This window comes from Corythoichthys intestinalis, chromosome 22 (genome assembly GCF_030265065.1).
Source record: "Corythoichthys intestinalis isolate RoL2023-P3 chromosome 22, ASM3026506v1, whole genome shotgun sequence".
NCBI lineage: Eukaryota > Metazoa > Chordata > Actinopteri > Syngnathiformes > Syngnathidae > Corythoichthys > Corythoichthys intestinalis.
The window spans coordinates 5,279,251-5,292,895 of NC_080416.1; the positions used below are offsets into that span (position 1 = coordinate 5,279,251).

General features: G+C 38.5%; 3 protein-coding genes across 4 annotated transcripts; all 3 read left to right on the top strand.

Annotated features, from left to right (window-relative positions):
* The first annotated feature begins 1,041 nt into the window (after window positions 1-1,041).
* Window positions 1,042-5,037, top strand: bloc1s4 (biogenesis of lysosomal organelles complex-1, subunit 4, cappuccino). Its single transcript, XM_057828732.1, has 5 exons — window positions 1,042-1,437; window positions 3,178-3,249; window positions 3,321-3,422; window positions 3,563-3,697; window positions 3,765-5,037. The coding sequence occupies exons 1-5, from the start codon at window positions 1,120-1,122 to the stop codon at window positions 3,873-3,875; spliced, it is 738 nt and encodes a 245-aa protein (XP_057684715.1). The 5' UTR covers window positions 1,042-1,119; the 3' UTR covers window positions 3,876-5,037.
* A 679-nt stretch (window positions 5,038-5,716) lies between these two features.
* On the top strand, window positions 5,717-7,019 carry LOC130910824 (nuclear transport factor 2-like). Of its 2 annotated transcripts, none has more exons than XM_057828399.1 (5): window positions 5,717-5,805; window positions 6,231-6,348; window positions 6,417-6,488; window positions 6,610-6,708; window positions 6,778-7,019. In XM_057828399.1, the coding sequence occupies exons 2-5, from the start codon at window positions 6,241-6,243 to the stop codon at window positions 6,898-6,900; spliced, it is 402 nt and encodes a 133-aa protein (XP_057684382.1). In that variant the 5' UTR covers window positions 5,717-5,805; window positions 6,231-6,240; the 3' UTR covers window positions 6,901-7,019. The 2 variants fall into 2 exon arrangements, with proteins under 2 accessions (XP_057684382.1, XP_057684381.1); XM_057828398.1 differs by having other exon boundaries at window positions 5,725-5,837.
* Window positions 7,020-7,658: 639 nt separating this feature from the next.
* Window positions 7,659-13,607, top strand: LOC130910823 (ribonucleoside-diphosphate reductase subunit M2 B-like). Its single transcript, XM_057828397.1, has 9 exons — window positions 7,659-7,846; window positions 8,268-8,417; window positions 8,482-8,598; window positions 8,985-9,118; window positions 10,510-10,604; window positions 12,416-12,549; window positions 12,610-12,714; window positions 12,795-12,908; window positions 13,104-13,607. Exons 1-9 carry the CDS (start codon window positions 7,778-7,780, stop codon window positions 13,254-13,256), a joined length of 1,071 nt encoding a protein of 356 aa, XP_057684380.1. The 5' UTR covers window positions 7,659-7,777; the 3' UTR covers window positions 13,257-13,607.
* The last annotated feature ends 38 nt before the right edge of the window (window positions 13,608-13,645 follow it).

Below are 13,645 nucleotides of genomic sequence, written 5' to 3' on the forward strand. Positions count from 1 at the left end.
TGTGTGTGTGTGTTTGTGGGTAGGGGGGTAGAAAGGACAATACTGTTTGTTTGCGGGTGTGTTTAGCACACATTTAATTTTGAACTGAATTTTGAGGGGTCGTATAAGCATTGTTTTGTCAATGAATTTGGTATGTAGCCCCAAAGACATGAAAAATAAAGGCACACAAAAACAAAAGTCTGAGTGGGCTCAATGGGACTAATAACCATGGAATCCTTTGGCTAAAAGTCTTACATATATATATATGATCTTTAATCAGGAATCACACAACCAACAAAAAATGCAGTACATGAGAAGACATAAGAATAAAGTAGAGCTTCAGCCATCGATTATTTTAGCAATCGATTATCTTATCAACTAGTTAGTTTGAATAACCGAGTAATCGGATTAGGAACATTTAATGTGTTGCAGAATCAATTTTAGAAGATGTAAAAAAAAGGCTTGCTAAGATTGCACTTTCAAAAGAGCATTAAATGCGGATACAAAATAAAATTTCCGAGTGTTTCTTCAAACTATGCAGGATTGCACTTTCATTCAAAAATAAATTGAAATACCTGAGCTTAGCCTCAAACTGTAAAAAAATAATTGCTCAAAAACTTTGCTTATGTTGGTCTTAACAGGGAGCTGCTGGATTTAGCCATGTGCAATGAGTTATGTCATATTCACTGCTGCCACCATAGGGCAGTGTATCCACCCAAATCAATAAAAGCAAATGCAAACCCTTTCAAAACAAACCATTACAACGCCACTTTAATTAAACGAAAAGCAGATAAAATTTAATTCAATTTTTTTTTCTCAAATTATTCGAGTTAATCGATTAATAGTTGCAGTTTTAAGCGATTAAATAGTAATTGAGAATTGGTATATTTCAAAGTTGCAACATTAGTTTTGGAAAAACTACCTCGAGTTGATTAATATTACCGACATAAGATGGCCGCCAGTTACTCACGCCGCCGACTACGCCTTAAGACATCTAGCGTGATATCTGTGGATTTTACCCTCGCCTTTGCTGGCGTCTCACTAGTCACGTGATCTCATCAGCTGACTATGCAAACACAGCAGTAGCGTTGAAGCCAGTGTCAACCTAGCACTCACCTTATCTCCAGTGAGTCAGGCGACATGGACCACCGTCGCGTAGAGCGGGTGGGCCTCCTGTCCCCCCTGGAGGAGTCGAGCGCCGAGATTAGCCGGGACAGCGGCATCGTGTCCCAGAGCGCCAGCAGCCTGTCGATGGTCAGCGACATCCTCAGCAGCGGCACCGTGTCGCAGAGCCCCAGCTTCGGCGCGGCGGCTAACGTCGTCGCGTCGCCCAGTCCGAGCTTTCACGAGGCGGTGGCGGCAGCGGCGTCCCAGAACGCTCCCGAAAGGCTCGACGACGACCTGGTCCAAACCGCCATCGCGTACTCCTCCTACGTGAAGGCCACCGCGGGAGAAGAGGTGAACATTTAACAAAAACACTCACCTGGTTAGCTTCGGAAGTGACTAGCAAACCGTAGTTGTACTCTTTACCTTTATTAAACCCACTTTTGTCTGTTATTAAGCTAAACAATTCGCAAAACGTTAAAAGACGACGCTACAGGAAGAAAGGCGGCAGCGTCCATCACTTTGAAATTGTTCCAATTTTATTGGCACATTTTGGCGGACACTTGTTGCTAGGCAGAATACGACCAGTTCCGCCTAGCAACTTTGAGACAGCCACCAAAGAACTTCAATTATGGAGTTTGAATATACTTCTGTGCTGGATTTATTTGTACACGTGTTAGTTTTGCCACTGTCTAGCAAATATATAAACACAAAAGAACTATAGTGTCAATCTCGATGTTAAGTGAACGCTTGTGACAGCAGAGCACGTGTATAGTTTGAATACAAAGGTCCTTCTGTATGTGTGGGTTTCTAAAAAAAAATCAAGCCAAATCTATTATATTTGAACTTTGTCTTACTATTTGTTAGGGCTGTAACAAACTATTATTTTTATAATCGATTAATCGGCCGATTAAGTAAACAATTCAGCCATTAGTCGGATAAATGTCACTCCCCCCCAATTAACTTCACAATTTAACTTGAATTTGTAATAGGCATGTTGTCAGTAAGTAACAATAAAGACAACTTGGATTAGCATTTCCTTCAAAACGAATATTTTCGTTTTGTAGTCTACAACTGTACTGTTTAAGTATTGTAAGTTTCAGACTATAACCTGCTATTTTTCCCCCCTCATTTGGAATGCTGCAGTTTATAGTCCAGTGCGGCTTACTTGTTGATTTATTTGGGTTAATATAGGTAACACTTTATTTGACAGAAGCATCAAAAGACTGCTATAAGACCGTCATGATTATGACATGACACTATCACTGGCATTAATGAATACTTATGACAGATTTTTATCACTGACTCCATTTATGTCCAGCTCGGATCTTTTACATCCATTCAAAAGTGAGATAATTTGATAACCATGCAGCACCAGAAGTCGAATTAATGGTAAGAAATACTCGTCATTGAGTAGCAAGAGCATAACAATGTTATTAAAAAGAATTCAGAGACTTTAAAAGTGGTGAAATTACATAAAATGCACACATTACTTCTATTTTTAGTTTGCAACATATTGTATGGCTCTCACTGAATTACATTTAAAAATATGTGGTGTTCATGGATCTCTCACCCAACCCCTGCTCTAAACTGTTATATGAATTGGTTTATGTGTGTGGTTTCTTTATAAAAAAGAAATTAGACAATTTTCATATCTAACAATAACTCGAGCAAATATGCTTATCCAAAACACAAAACAAACTGACACTTAAGACACTGATTAGCATAATCGCTAACAGCCTAAGCGCTCTGTGGTAAGTAGTAACGTCCCATCAACAAAGAATACAAACAATACAATTGGCATCATTCACTCACCTTTAACAGACGCACACTGGATCGAAAAGAAAAAAGACAATCGAACTCTTGACACTTCGTAAAGTTATTGATTCAGCAACCAACCTGAGTGTAGCAGTGAACTCCCTCTCTTCTCTCTCTCACTGCCCGTGCGCGCAGCCTCACATTACGCACAAACAAAGACCCAAACGGGAGTGCTCATAGCCGCCGGCAAAAATCGATGATCAAATTCGTTAGCAAATCATTTATTAATTGATTAATTATTGCAGCCTTACTATTTGTTAACTATTCCGCTTCCAGATTCTGTGCCTGGAGAAAAGCTTGGAGGAAATGTTGACCAGAGTTGACGAGTTTGTCGGCATGCTGGATATGGTAAGGGAGAGGGCACTCAGAGTCTGATGTTACAGAAAGTCATTGTTTGCCTTTTGTGTTGCTGACTGCAGATTCGTAGCGACACGACACAGATCGTGAGTGAAAACCTACCTCAAATTCAGCAAAAGTCAGAGGAAATGAGGCAACTGTACAGACGGATCGACAAGTTAGAGGTGAGCCACAGCTGTTGTAGTGTAAATAATTATTTTTCCGCCTTCATAGTTGAGAAGATTAGCAAGGCTTTATTTAGGTTTTTGTTGTTGTGGTAAATCAATTCCAAATAGAATGTTCAGACATTGATGCACACTTGCAGGGCTTTGTCAAAATGGTGGGTGCCAACGTCAGCGCCATGGAGGAGCAGTTGACCCATGCTGAGGGAGAAGTGGCCACGCTACCGGGTGCCTTCAAGAAGATTTTCCGCACAATGAGCGTTCCGGGCTTCTTAAATGTGAGCCTTGCTAAATATAAAGTATTAAAATATAAATATTCATTTTAACCATTGTTTTCTATGACAGAAACCAAACAGTCCACGAAGAACGCCACAACATCCACACCATCAAGAAATCCCACGAGTGTTCCGCACGGACGATTACATCGTCACGTCGCAGCCAACAGAACAGTCGTAAAGACGACGCTAATAGCTGACTCTTCTCTTTACCAACAAGTCAACGGAAGCACGTGAAGTGACACTTAACTGTAGCAAAAAAAAAAAAAGATTTTATTATTTAAAAAGTGCCTCAACGGTCTTCTTTTCTGCTGGTTCTTAGCTTTGTACAGGCCTGATGCATCTCCTGAGACAATTTTATTTTGTAAAGTTTTTCATAATGTGCATGTTGTCCTAAGTTAATTTCCAATCAGTCTATTCAATCACCATGAGCAATATGGACCTCAAGTGTTACATGTCTTCCATTTAAAAATGCTAATTGTATACATAGCTTCTTGTTTCTTACTGGCTGCGTGGTTGTCATTTGAAAAAGCACATTGACTTAAGCTGAAGTTTGGCTGTATACTATAGTGAAACTGTGCCTGAGCTTTTCGGCAGCCAAGTGGACCTGTGATGTGACGTCAGCTTCATTGTTTATCACGATGATTACAGCAATGTCTGATTGCTAAAATAAGACGTTGCGGGATTATTTTGAGCACATTTTGAGAGTAAGTATTAAAAGTTTTTTTTTTTAAATAATGTGGTTTCGTTGTCTGTCTCGTTTTTGTCAAGGCTCGCTAGTTTGTCATAGGCTAGGGTGACCAAACGTCCTCTTTTGCCCAGACAAGTCCTACTTTCACGTTGTATCCTCGTCGTCCGGGCAGGTTTTATAAATTCATAAAAATGTCTGGTTTTTATGATTTTTCACGGGACCAATTTGAAGAGAATCCCTCCGGCCGCTGGGTGGCAGCAGTTGACGGCTCCTACTAGAAGGGAGGGAAGGAGTTGTTCTACTTGTTTTTGTTGGCAGTTTACCCCTATGTTGAGGCCATCTACTGGGTTGACGAATTGGCCACAACGCCTGCCCAGTTGCTAAGTTTTTTTTTTTTTTTTACGATAAATACGTATATAATGGCAACTTTTGACTTCTGTCGGAGCTTTGACTGTAAAATCCCGTTTGATGTCGCATCGTTGCGCTGCCGATGATTGTAAACTTTTGTAGCAAAGTTTGATTTTTGCCTCAGCTAACCGTAAGCTAAACCATGCTACGCATTATGGGAAACGTAATTTTGAACTGCTACGTTTGGAAACATGCTGGTTGAATAGTTTATCAGTTTTTTTCGTTTTTTGTTTGTGTGCAATCTAGAGCATTGCATGAGAATATCAATTGAATGGGAATAATAATTTGTCAAGGACAATTGTCGCTATAGTAATTTATAAAATGTTTAGTTGGCACATAACCTACTGTGTGTATGTTTATTGACTGGACTACATTTCCATGGGTATGCATATATATACATATATATATATATATATATATTAGTCATTATTTATTTATTTATTTTCATAGCGCATTTTTCCATCCACAGTGAAGGGGCACACTTTAAATATATTAAAGTGATATAGGCATCTTTGAGTGAACTTTGAGTAAAATTCAAGTATCTTGAGGCCGGGCTGAGTATCCTCTTTTTTGGAAATCAAAATATGGTCACCCGATCGTAGGCCAAACAAAACGAGGTTTAGATGTGCGCGTGCGCAGAACACTAGCGACGTCTTCATAACGGCTGTCATCTGTAAAATAGATGGCCCTTTTATTATTTAAAAAAAAAAATAGTAATTTACTTTTTTTTTTTTAAACTATCACATTATTTTTTTAACTATCTCATGAAACAAAATATCTAGAAGTTTTGTAGTACAACAACGAGAAAAGCCAGTTAAATCAGAGCGAACACGCCGGCCAATCACATCCAATTTTGAGCTAGGTTAAGACCAATCAGCAAGCATTATGAACCGAACAAAGCGCGCGTGAGCTCACTTCGCATTCCCATTGGCTGGTATGTTTGTGACGTCATGAGTTGAGAGGTGAACTGAGTCGTCCATTGCATCGGCCCTCACGCGTCATTTCAATGCAGGTTTGGCTATAGAACAAAGTGACTTAAAACTTGTGAGTACGACATTATCTTATTAAACGAAACAGTTTTAACAAGACTTGTTTAATTTAATCAAGATATATTTATTGCTGACTGTAGCTTGGAGCTAAATTGGGGAAACGTCCAACGTAAACTAACTGTAGGCATGAGTTAGCATCTCCAGCTAACAGTTGGGCTTGTTTTTAGCGCTGCCTACCCTCATGTTATTAATAGTTAGGTTTTATAGAGCGACTTTGAGGGGACTCAATGAGGCTCAACGATAACGTCATCTGCCCAGTAAACTTTAAAACAGATTATCCTCACGAGATTCACGAAGCCTAATGCTCTGTGAATAAGACTGTCATATCCAAGCGCCATATTAATTAAAATGACACTAATATGTCCCCCCCCCCCCCCCCTTATTTTAGGCTGTCAGTCATGCAGGGGTGCGACAATGACTTATGTCAAAAAATCGGCGAAGGCTTTGTGCAGTGGTACTACAACCAGTTTGATAACACCAACAGGATGGAACTGGCTAACCTTTACGTGAGTTTGCTTCATTAATATTGCTCGTCGTTGGCTAGCAACTCAATTTGTCTATTGTCATTTCTTAGGCGGAAGGTGCTACTCTGACATGGGAAGGAATGGTTTTTCATGGGAGACAAGCCATCGCTGGCAAACTGACTGTAAGTATTGCACACATTTATGAACGGGAAAAAAAAACTTTAAGGTATCTATTGCCTGTATTTTACTAAATTTCCCAAAAAATGAGGGATTAATTTTTTCCTGTTGGTTTGACTCACTCAGGGTATGCCGTTCCAGCAAATTAAGCATATTATAACAGACCAAGATGTTCAACCCACTGTAGACAACAGCATCCTCATAATGGTGTTTGGACAGTTAAAGGTAAGCTGCATACAAAAGTAGTTTGTAAAAAAGTTTTTTTTCCTCAAATTTTGTCTGCTTTTCCGACAGACTGACAACGATCCGCCGATGGCCTTCCACCAAGTGTTCATGCTGAAGCTACAGAACTGCAACTGGGTGTGTACCAACGACGTGTTCCGTCTGGGTATACACAACATACCCGTGGAATCCTAATAGACTTGGAAAGCACTCCCTCTACGTTTTCTTTGGCGCTTCATCCTTGTGTGTCATGTCGTAGTTTCCCCCAAGATTCAAAACAAAAAAAATAAAGGCTTTTTTTCCAGACTGTTCAAGTTTTGTTTGTGTTGTCATTTGTTTGTTCAAGTCTTTCTGTGCCATTGATGATAATAGACGTCCAGTCATCCTTTTGCTGCAATTTTTAAATGAGTTCATCACTAGTAGACGTCAAATCCATCCAAAGTAGGAGGACTGGCCAGACCCTCCCACTTCAAATGGATTGGACTTCTAGCGCCATCAATGGCAGACAATGAGTTAAAAGTAAAAATGGTGACTGAAACTTGTGTGTTGATTAAACTAAAACATTGAAATTAGGATGCTTATCCCTTTTTTATAAACCAAATTCAGAATGACTACTTAAAATGTTTTTTTTTTTTTAATGTAAAATGAATAGTAACTCAAACGAGCAAAATTACTCCCAACAGCTGATTAAAACGAACGGGTGAAGGGTTTAAACAAAAAACCTGCAGCTATTGTAACCTTGGTTTGGACTTTATTTTGCTTCAACAAAATTGAACACAATAATCAAGAAAATCTTCAGTTTTGTAAAATCAACCTTGGCTTTATTTACTTTCTTTGTAAATACGTAATTGTATTACAATTAATAACATTTTAGCGTTAAACGAGAAAAAGATCACCGTTTTTTGACAGAGTTCACTTCGTCGCTGTCAGTTGACTATGTGGAGTGGCAAATTTTCCGCTAGAGGGCGCAAGTTTCCCATCACTAGCCTCTAAACACGTCCCTTTAAATGGCTTAATAACACACTCACAAAAAACCTTGAATAAACTTCGTCGCCGACTCCACACGGTCGCAATGACACCAACGCCGGGGAGAAGGTGTGAAGACATGGACCGTGTGGGTGACGACCTTCGTGGAGAAGCGGTAAACAGACAAACGCCATTTCTAAATCATTAGTACCCCGGAATGCTAATGCTAGCTAGCGAGTTGCCGACTGCAAGGCAAACGCCTCCAAATTACGGTTAAAAAGTAAAAATATATAATTAAAAATCAACACAAATTTCTACATTTGCGCTCTAAGTTAGCTGAATTTGGTCCATTGATTATTTTTATTTATTATTATTAATTTTTGGGGGGGATTGACGTCTACTGCGCAAGCGCACTAGCGCAGTTAAGTAAGTCATTTCGTAATAAGAAACGTGATAACAAACAAAATAACGTTACATCATTTTTTTTCTACAAATATTTGAATGAAAATGTGCATTTTCAAAAGACTGCTTTCTTTAATCTTCTGAGAAGAATCAGAAGATAAATCAATTTTGCAATGTACTTCTTTTATCCATAGAATGAGTTAAAAGACAAAGACCCGGACACACAGGTGGAAGAGCCTCTACTCCAAGAGAACCCCCGACGCTTTGTCATCTTCCCCATTCAGTACCCCGAAGTTTGGAAAATGTATAAGCAGGCCCAGGCGTCCTTCTGGACGGTGGAAGAGGTCTGCATGTTTTTTCATACTTTTTCTCAAGTTCTCCTCAACTAAACCTCCATGCATCTTTCAGGTAGACCTGTCCAAAGATCTACCGCACTGGGACCGACTCAAACCTGAGGAGAGGCACTTCATCTCGCACGTCCTGGCTTTCTTTGCTGCCAGTGATGGCATCGTCAACGAAAACCTGGTGAGCTGAAGTGACATTAAAGGAATAAGAACAAACAGTTTTATTATAATGCATTGGTCCAATTGCTTATCGATTCTCGTGAGGTGCATGTTTTCAAAATGCTGAAAACGAGGCACTATATTTAATTAGTCTCGCTGGCAGCGTTGGACACAATCCAGTGACTGTGTTCATGTTGTCCAAAAGAACCAGTTTTCAATTAGTATAATATATCATTTTAAGTTGAGTATATTGAAAAAAGGAATACAAGCAAAGCAAAAGAATGACATCCATGTTGCATTGTTTTGCTGTACTTTAGTGGAAGATGTTGCAGTAAAAGTAGGTTTTTTGGCTAGGGGATAAGTTGACAAATATATATGCGAAGTGAAGTTTTGTGGATTTCGCGGCAGGTGCAGAGGTTCTGTCAGGAAGTCCAGGTCCCCGAAGTGCGCGCCTTCTACAGCTTCCAAATCCTGATAGAGACGGTGCATTCAGAGATGTACAGCATGCTCATCAACACCTACATACGGGACCTCAAGGAAAGGTCCGCTACTCTCTTAACCCTGCAAAAATTATATAAATACATCTGTAAATATTGTAATATTTAGCATTTTTGATGGGTGTGTAATTATTATAATTTGTATATTTTTATTTAAAGTATTCTTTTTTTTATTTTTTATTCAACATTAATTTATTCATTAAAAATGTAAATGAATGTTGACATACCAAAATATAGTGTAAATCTACAAACAAACAAAAAAAAAAAGCAAAATACTTCATGACGTATTGAATTATTTATTTATATGTTTATTAAAGCCGGGCAAGTTAATTAGTTAACTTGGAGTTAACTCACAAATGCATGAAGGGAATTAATCTGGCATTAAAATCTGACACCATAGAGTCGAACAAAGTCGAACATTTTTTTAGGCTTGCTAATAGTGTGTTACTTGTATGTACTACTAGTGATGTCCCAATCTGATACTCAGCATCGGCTATATTATCAGCTATTTTAGGAATATCGGGTTTGAAAACGCGTATTTTCAGTACCATTTCGGCTGCTATAAATCAAACCACGAGGCAAATATGGCCACTGAGTGACTACTGCTCTTTAGAAACTAAAGATGGTAACAGAGCATTTTGTAATATTATTGATGGAGGACCAGCAGAGCTCGGTTTAATACAATATATATATATATATATATATATATATATATAAATATTGGATTGGCATCAGCAAAACATATATTGAAAGAAAATTGTATCGGATGTCAAAAAAATCAGCTTTGGGACATCCCTATGCACTACTATGTATCGTCACCCTCTTAAAATAATAGCCTAAGTATTTTTTTCCCAAAAATATTATTCATATATTAAAATTTGTCAAAAGGGTTATGTTTGTGTTTCACGAAAAATCTGAAAAAACAATTGACAGGTGATTATTTTAAGAAGGCATCGATATGCTACCTCGCTATACGTAGCATTACGACTTTATTTACCGAGGCAAATACACCCAATAGACGATAGGAATTGAAAAGGGAAGACAGGACCGATTTTGGTATGACTATTACTGCTTTATATATTACGTTTGAATTGATTGTGGCTTTGTTTCATGCTACTAATCGCGATTAAAATTTCTCATCGTTACCCAGCCCTAATATTTATTTCATTGTGGCACTCTCGCTCCTCCTTACCAATTGCACGACATCCTGTGAGTAACGGTATTTCAAGTTTTTTAGGCGTTGTTTTTTTGATGGCACCTGTTCACAACAGCTTCACCGACTGTTTTGTGGTAGCTGCACCTGGCGCAACTATCTTAACTGTCATATTCAAGTCGGACAGTAAATGTTGTGCTTTCTCTTGTGATTCCAGTCTGTTTCAGTTGGTTGGTAAATAAGTCTAATAAACGTCCAATTTTTCCCGCCTGTTTCCTTTCAGGGACTTTCTCTTCAATGCCATTCAAACACTGCCGTGCGTAAGACGCAAGGCCGATTGGGCGCTCCAGTGGATTAACGACACACAGGCTTCCTTTGGTGAGGATCAACTCTGCGGTTGCCAATGACGATGACAGACGTCCAATCCATTTTGAATGGGAGGGGCGAATAAACGTCAAAATGGGTTGGACGTCCATCGCTGTCAATGGCACTGAAATGTGATTATTCACCGTTAACCCTCACAGTTTCAGTGCATTTGATGTCTATCGCTATCAATGGTAGTGAATGACATTATAGTACTGTAATTTTCGCACTATAAGGCGCACCTGACTATAAGCCGACACCCACCAAATTCGACACAAAAACGTCGTTTGTTCTTAGATAAGCTGCACTGGACTATAAGCCATAGCTGTGCTCACTGTTTTATGGGATATTGACACCAAAATATATTAACCGGTAACACTTTATTTGATAGCGGCATCATACAACTGTCATAAGACCAAACGAACCACCATGAAGCTTTGAACCAATTGGCTCCAAAGCTTCATTGCTGCCACCTGCTGTCAACATTGTAGTTGTCCAACATGCCTCCTAGCATCCATTGCAGCGCTGCAGATGTAAATACTATTCAAAATTCATGTTCTGTGCTCATTATTTCTTCAGTTACTGTTCCAATTGTTTCATTAATAGCTAGTTATGGTATTTGGTAACATGTGATTTGACAGTGGCGCCATAAGACTGTCATTAGAAAATCGTAATTATGACATGACACTGTCATGAGAATGACTGAATGCTTATAACAGATGCCATTTAGTGTTATTTGGCAAATTATCTCAGTTTTATATGGATGTAAAAGATTCAAGCTGGACATAAATGTGACGGACCTATGACAATGCTGTCAAATAAAGTGTCACCTATTAATCCAAATAAATCAATAAATGAGCCGCACTGGACTATAAGCCGCAGGATTTAAAATGAAGGAAAAAGTAGCGGTTTATAGTCGGAAAACTACGTTAAATATCGTTTTTGTCATTTATTTTTTTATGTTCTAAATGTTTGTTTTTTGATTAAAGAAAAAAATGTCATTATTTTTTTAAATATTTCTTTTTTATTTAAAACAATTCTTTTTGTTTTTGGAAACGTGATTTTATCAAAGTTTTTAACATAGACTTCGTACTGTATTGACGGGACACGGGTCGCGGGGACGATAAATAAGGGGCCTGCATTGTGGCAAGGCCGTCAAAGTTGACCAAGTGGGATCACAGACAAAGAGCTTTTTTCCATTGAATTTCTTGTGAATAAATGCTTAAATCCTTGAATTCTTTATAGACATGGATGTAAAACAGTCTCGATTCTTGGTTAAAAGGAACAAAAAAAAATGTGCAGTTAGCATTTATTTTAAGTAAATATGTCGAAGTACAATGCTAGTCTGTTCGTGAATGTAGCTAACGGCCGAGTTAGTTAAATTGAGCTTTTCCGGTAAAAATTATTGTGAATAAATGCTTAAATCCCCAAAATCTTTATAGATATGGACGTAAAACAGTCTCGATTCTTTGTTAAAAGCAAAAAAAACAAAAACAAAAAAAAACCTGCGGTTAGCATTTATTTTACGTAAATATTGCAAACTATGATGCCAATGCAGTATCGGCTAATTTCTCCCATTGATTTTTGGCACTGAAACATGATCATTCACTTCAGCTGAAATGGATTGGATGTTCATTCACATCAATGTATATATACTGTATATGTATTTTTAAGTAAAATAATGATTTAAAAAATGCATGAGATAACAAATTCAAGTAATTGGCAAGTTGTGGCACCGCTGTTCTCATAATGAAGTGAAATGAAGTCATAAAAAAAACTAATAAGCACAAAAAGCTTTTAAGCACGCTAACGAAGTATTTATTCAGCCGAGCGAATGGTGGCCTTCGCCGCCGTGGAGGGCATCTTCTTCTCCGGCTCGTTCGCCGCCATCTACTGGTTGAAGAAACGAGGCCTCATGCCGGGTCTCACCTACTCCAACGAGCTCATCAGCCGTGATGAGGTACTTTGCTAAATTAGTGTCTGTTGCTAGCACGACAGTTAACGCTACCTTCTTCTTTAGGGATTACACTGCAATTTCGCGTGTCTGTTGTACAGCTACCTAGTGAAGAAGCCGTCCGAGGACAGGGTGAAGGACATCATCACTAAAGCCGTCACCATCGAGCAGGTAAATCGTTTTTCCATATGGTTTAATTTACGCTACTAAAGATGAATCCGTAATAACAATACTGTGTTTTAACAATTCAGGAGTTTCTTTCCGAGGCCTTGCCGGTGGAGTTGATCGGAATCAACTCTTCGCTGATGAAGCAGTACATCCAGTTCGTGGCTGACCGTCTCCTCATTGATCTGGGACTAACCAAGGTAATCCCGTCGGTCATTATTTCGTCAGTTCAAGGGCTATTAAAGGTATTTTTGTGCTCTAATGACCAGTATTCACATTTGATTATTATCTGTTGCAATTCATATGAATTGGTTCTGTTATTTTGGTTAGGAAAACAATTAAATTTTAACGTATTAGCTTTTTAATCGTCTTTTTTAAACATTATTCTATGGAAGGTATACTTGTCGGAGAACCCGTTCGACTTTATGGAATCCATTTCTCTGGAGGGGAAGACCAATTTCTTCGAGAAGCGAGTGGGCGAGTACCAGAGATTCGGCGTTATGTCCAGCATGATGGACTGCGAGTTCACTCTGGATGCTGACTTTTGAGTTTTTAATAATGGTGTTAATTTATTTGGTGGAGGTGCTAAGACTTGTGGATAATACAAAAACAACACATAAGTATCTTGTAGAATTCTGTACAAATTCATAGACAATACTGACAGCATTATTCGTGAAACTGCAACAAATATTTTATTTATGTATGGACATATGCCAGCATTTTCTTATGTGCCAGTCTCTAAATTGCAATAAAATACAGATATGTTAACTATTCATTCGCAGTTGTGCAGTGACCAGATTTTGAAATCATTTTAAGTTTATGAAGAATGTGTTTTATGGGGTGAAAAGTCGTTTGCGTCTGTTTTTTTCATGAGATGAAAAATAAAAAATTGTACAAAGAAATCCATGTCTACTTGTTGATTCATGCACTCCGGTGC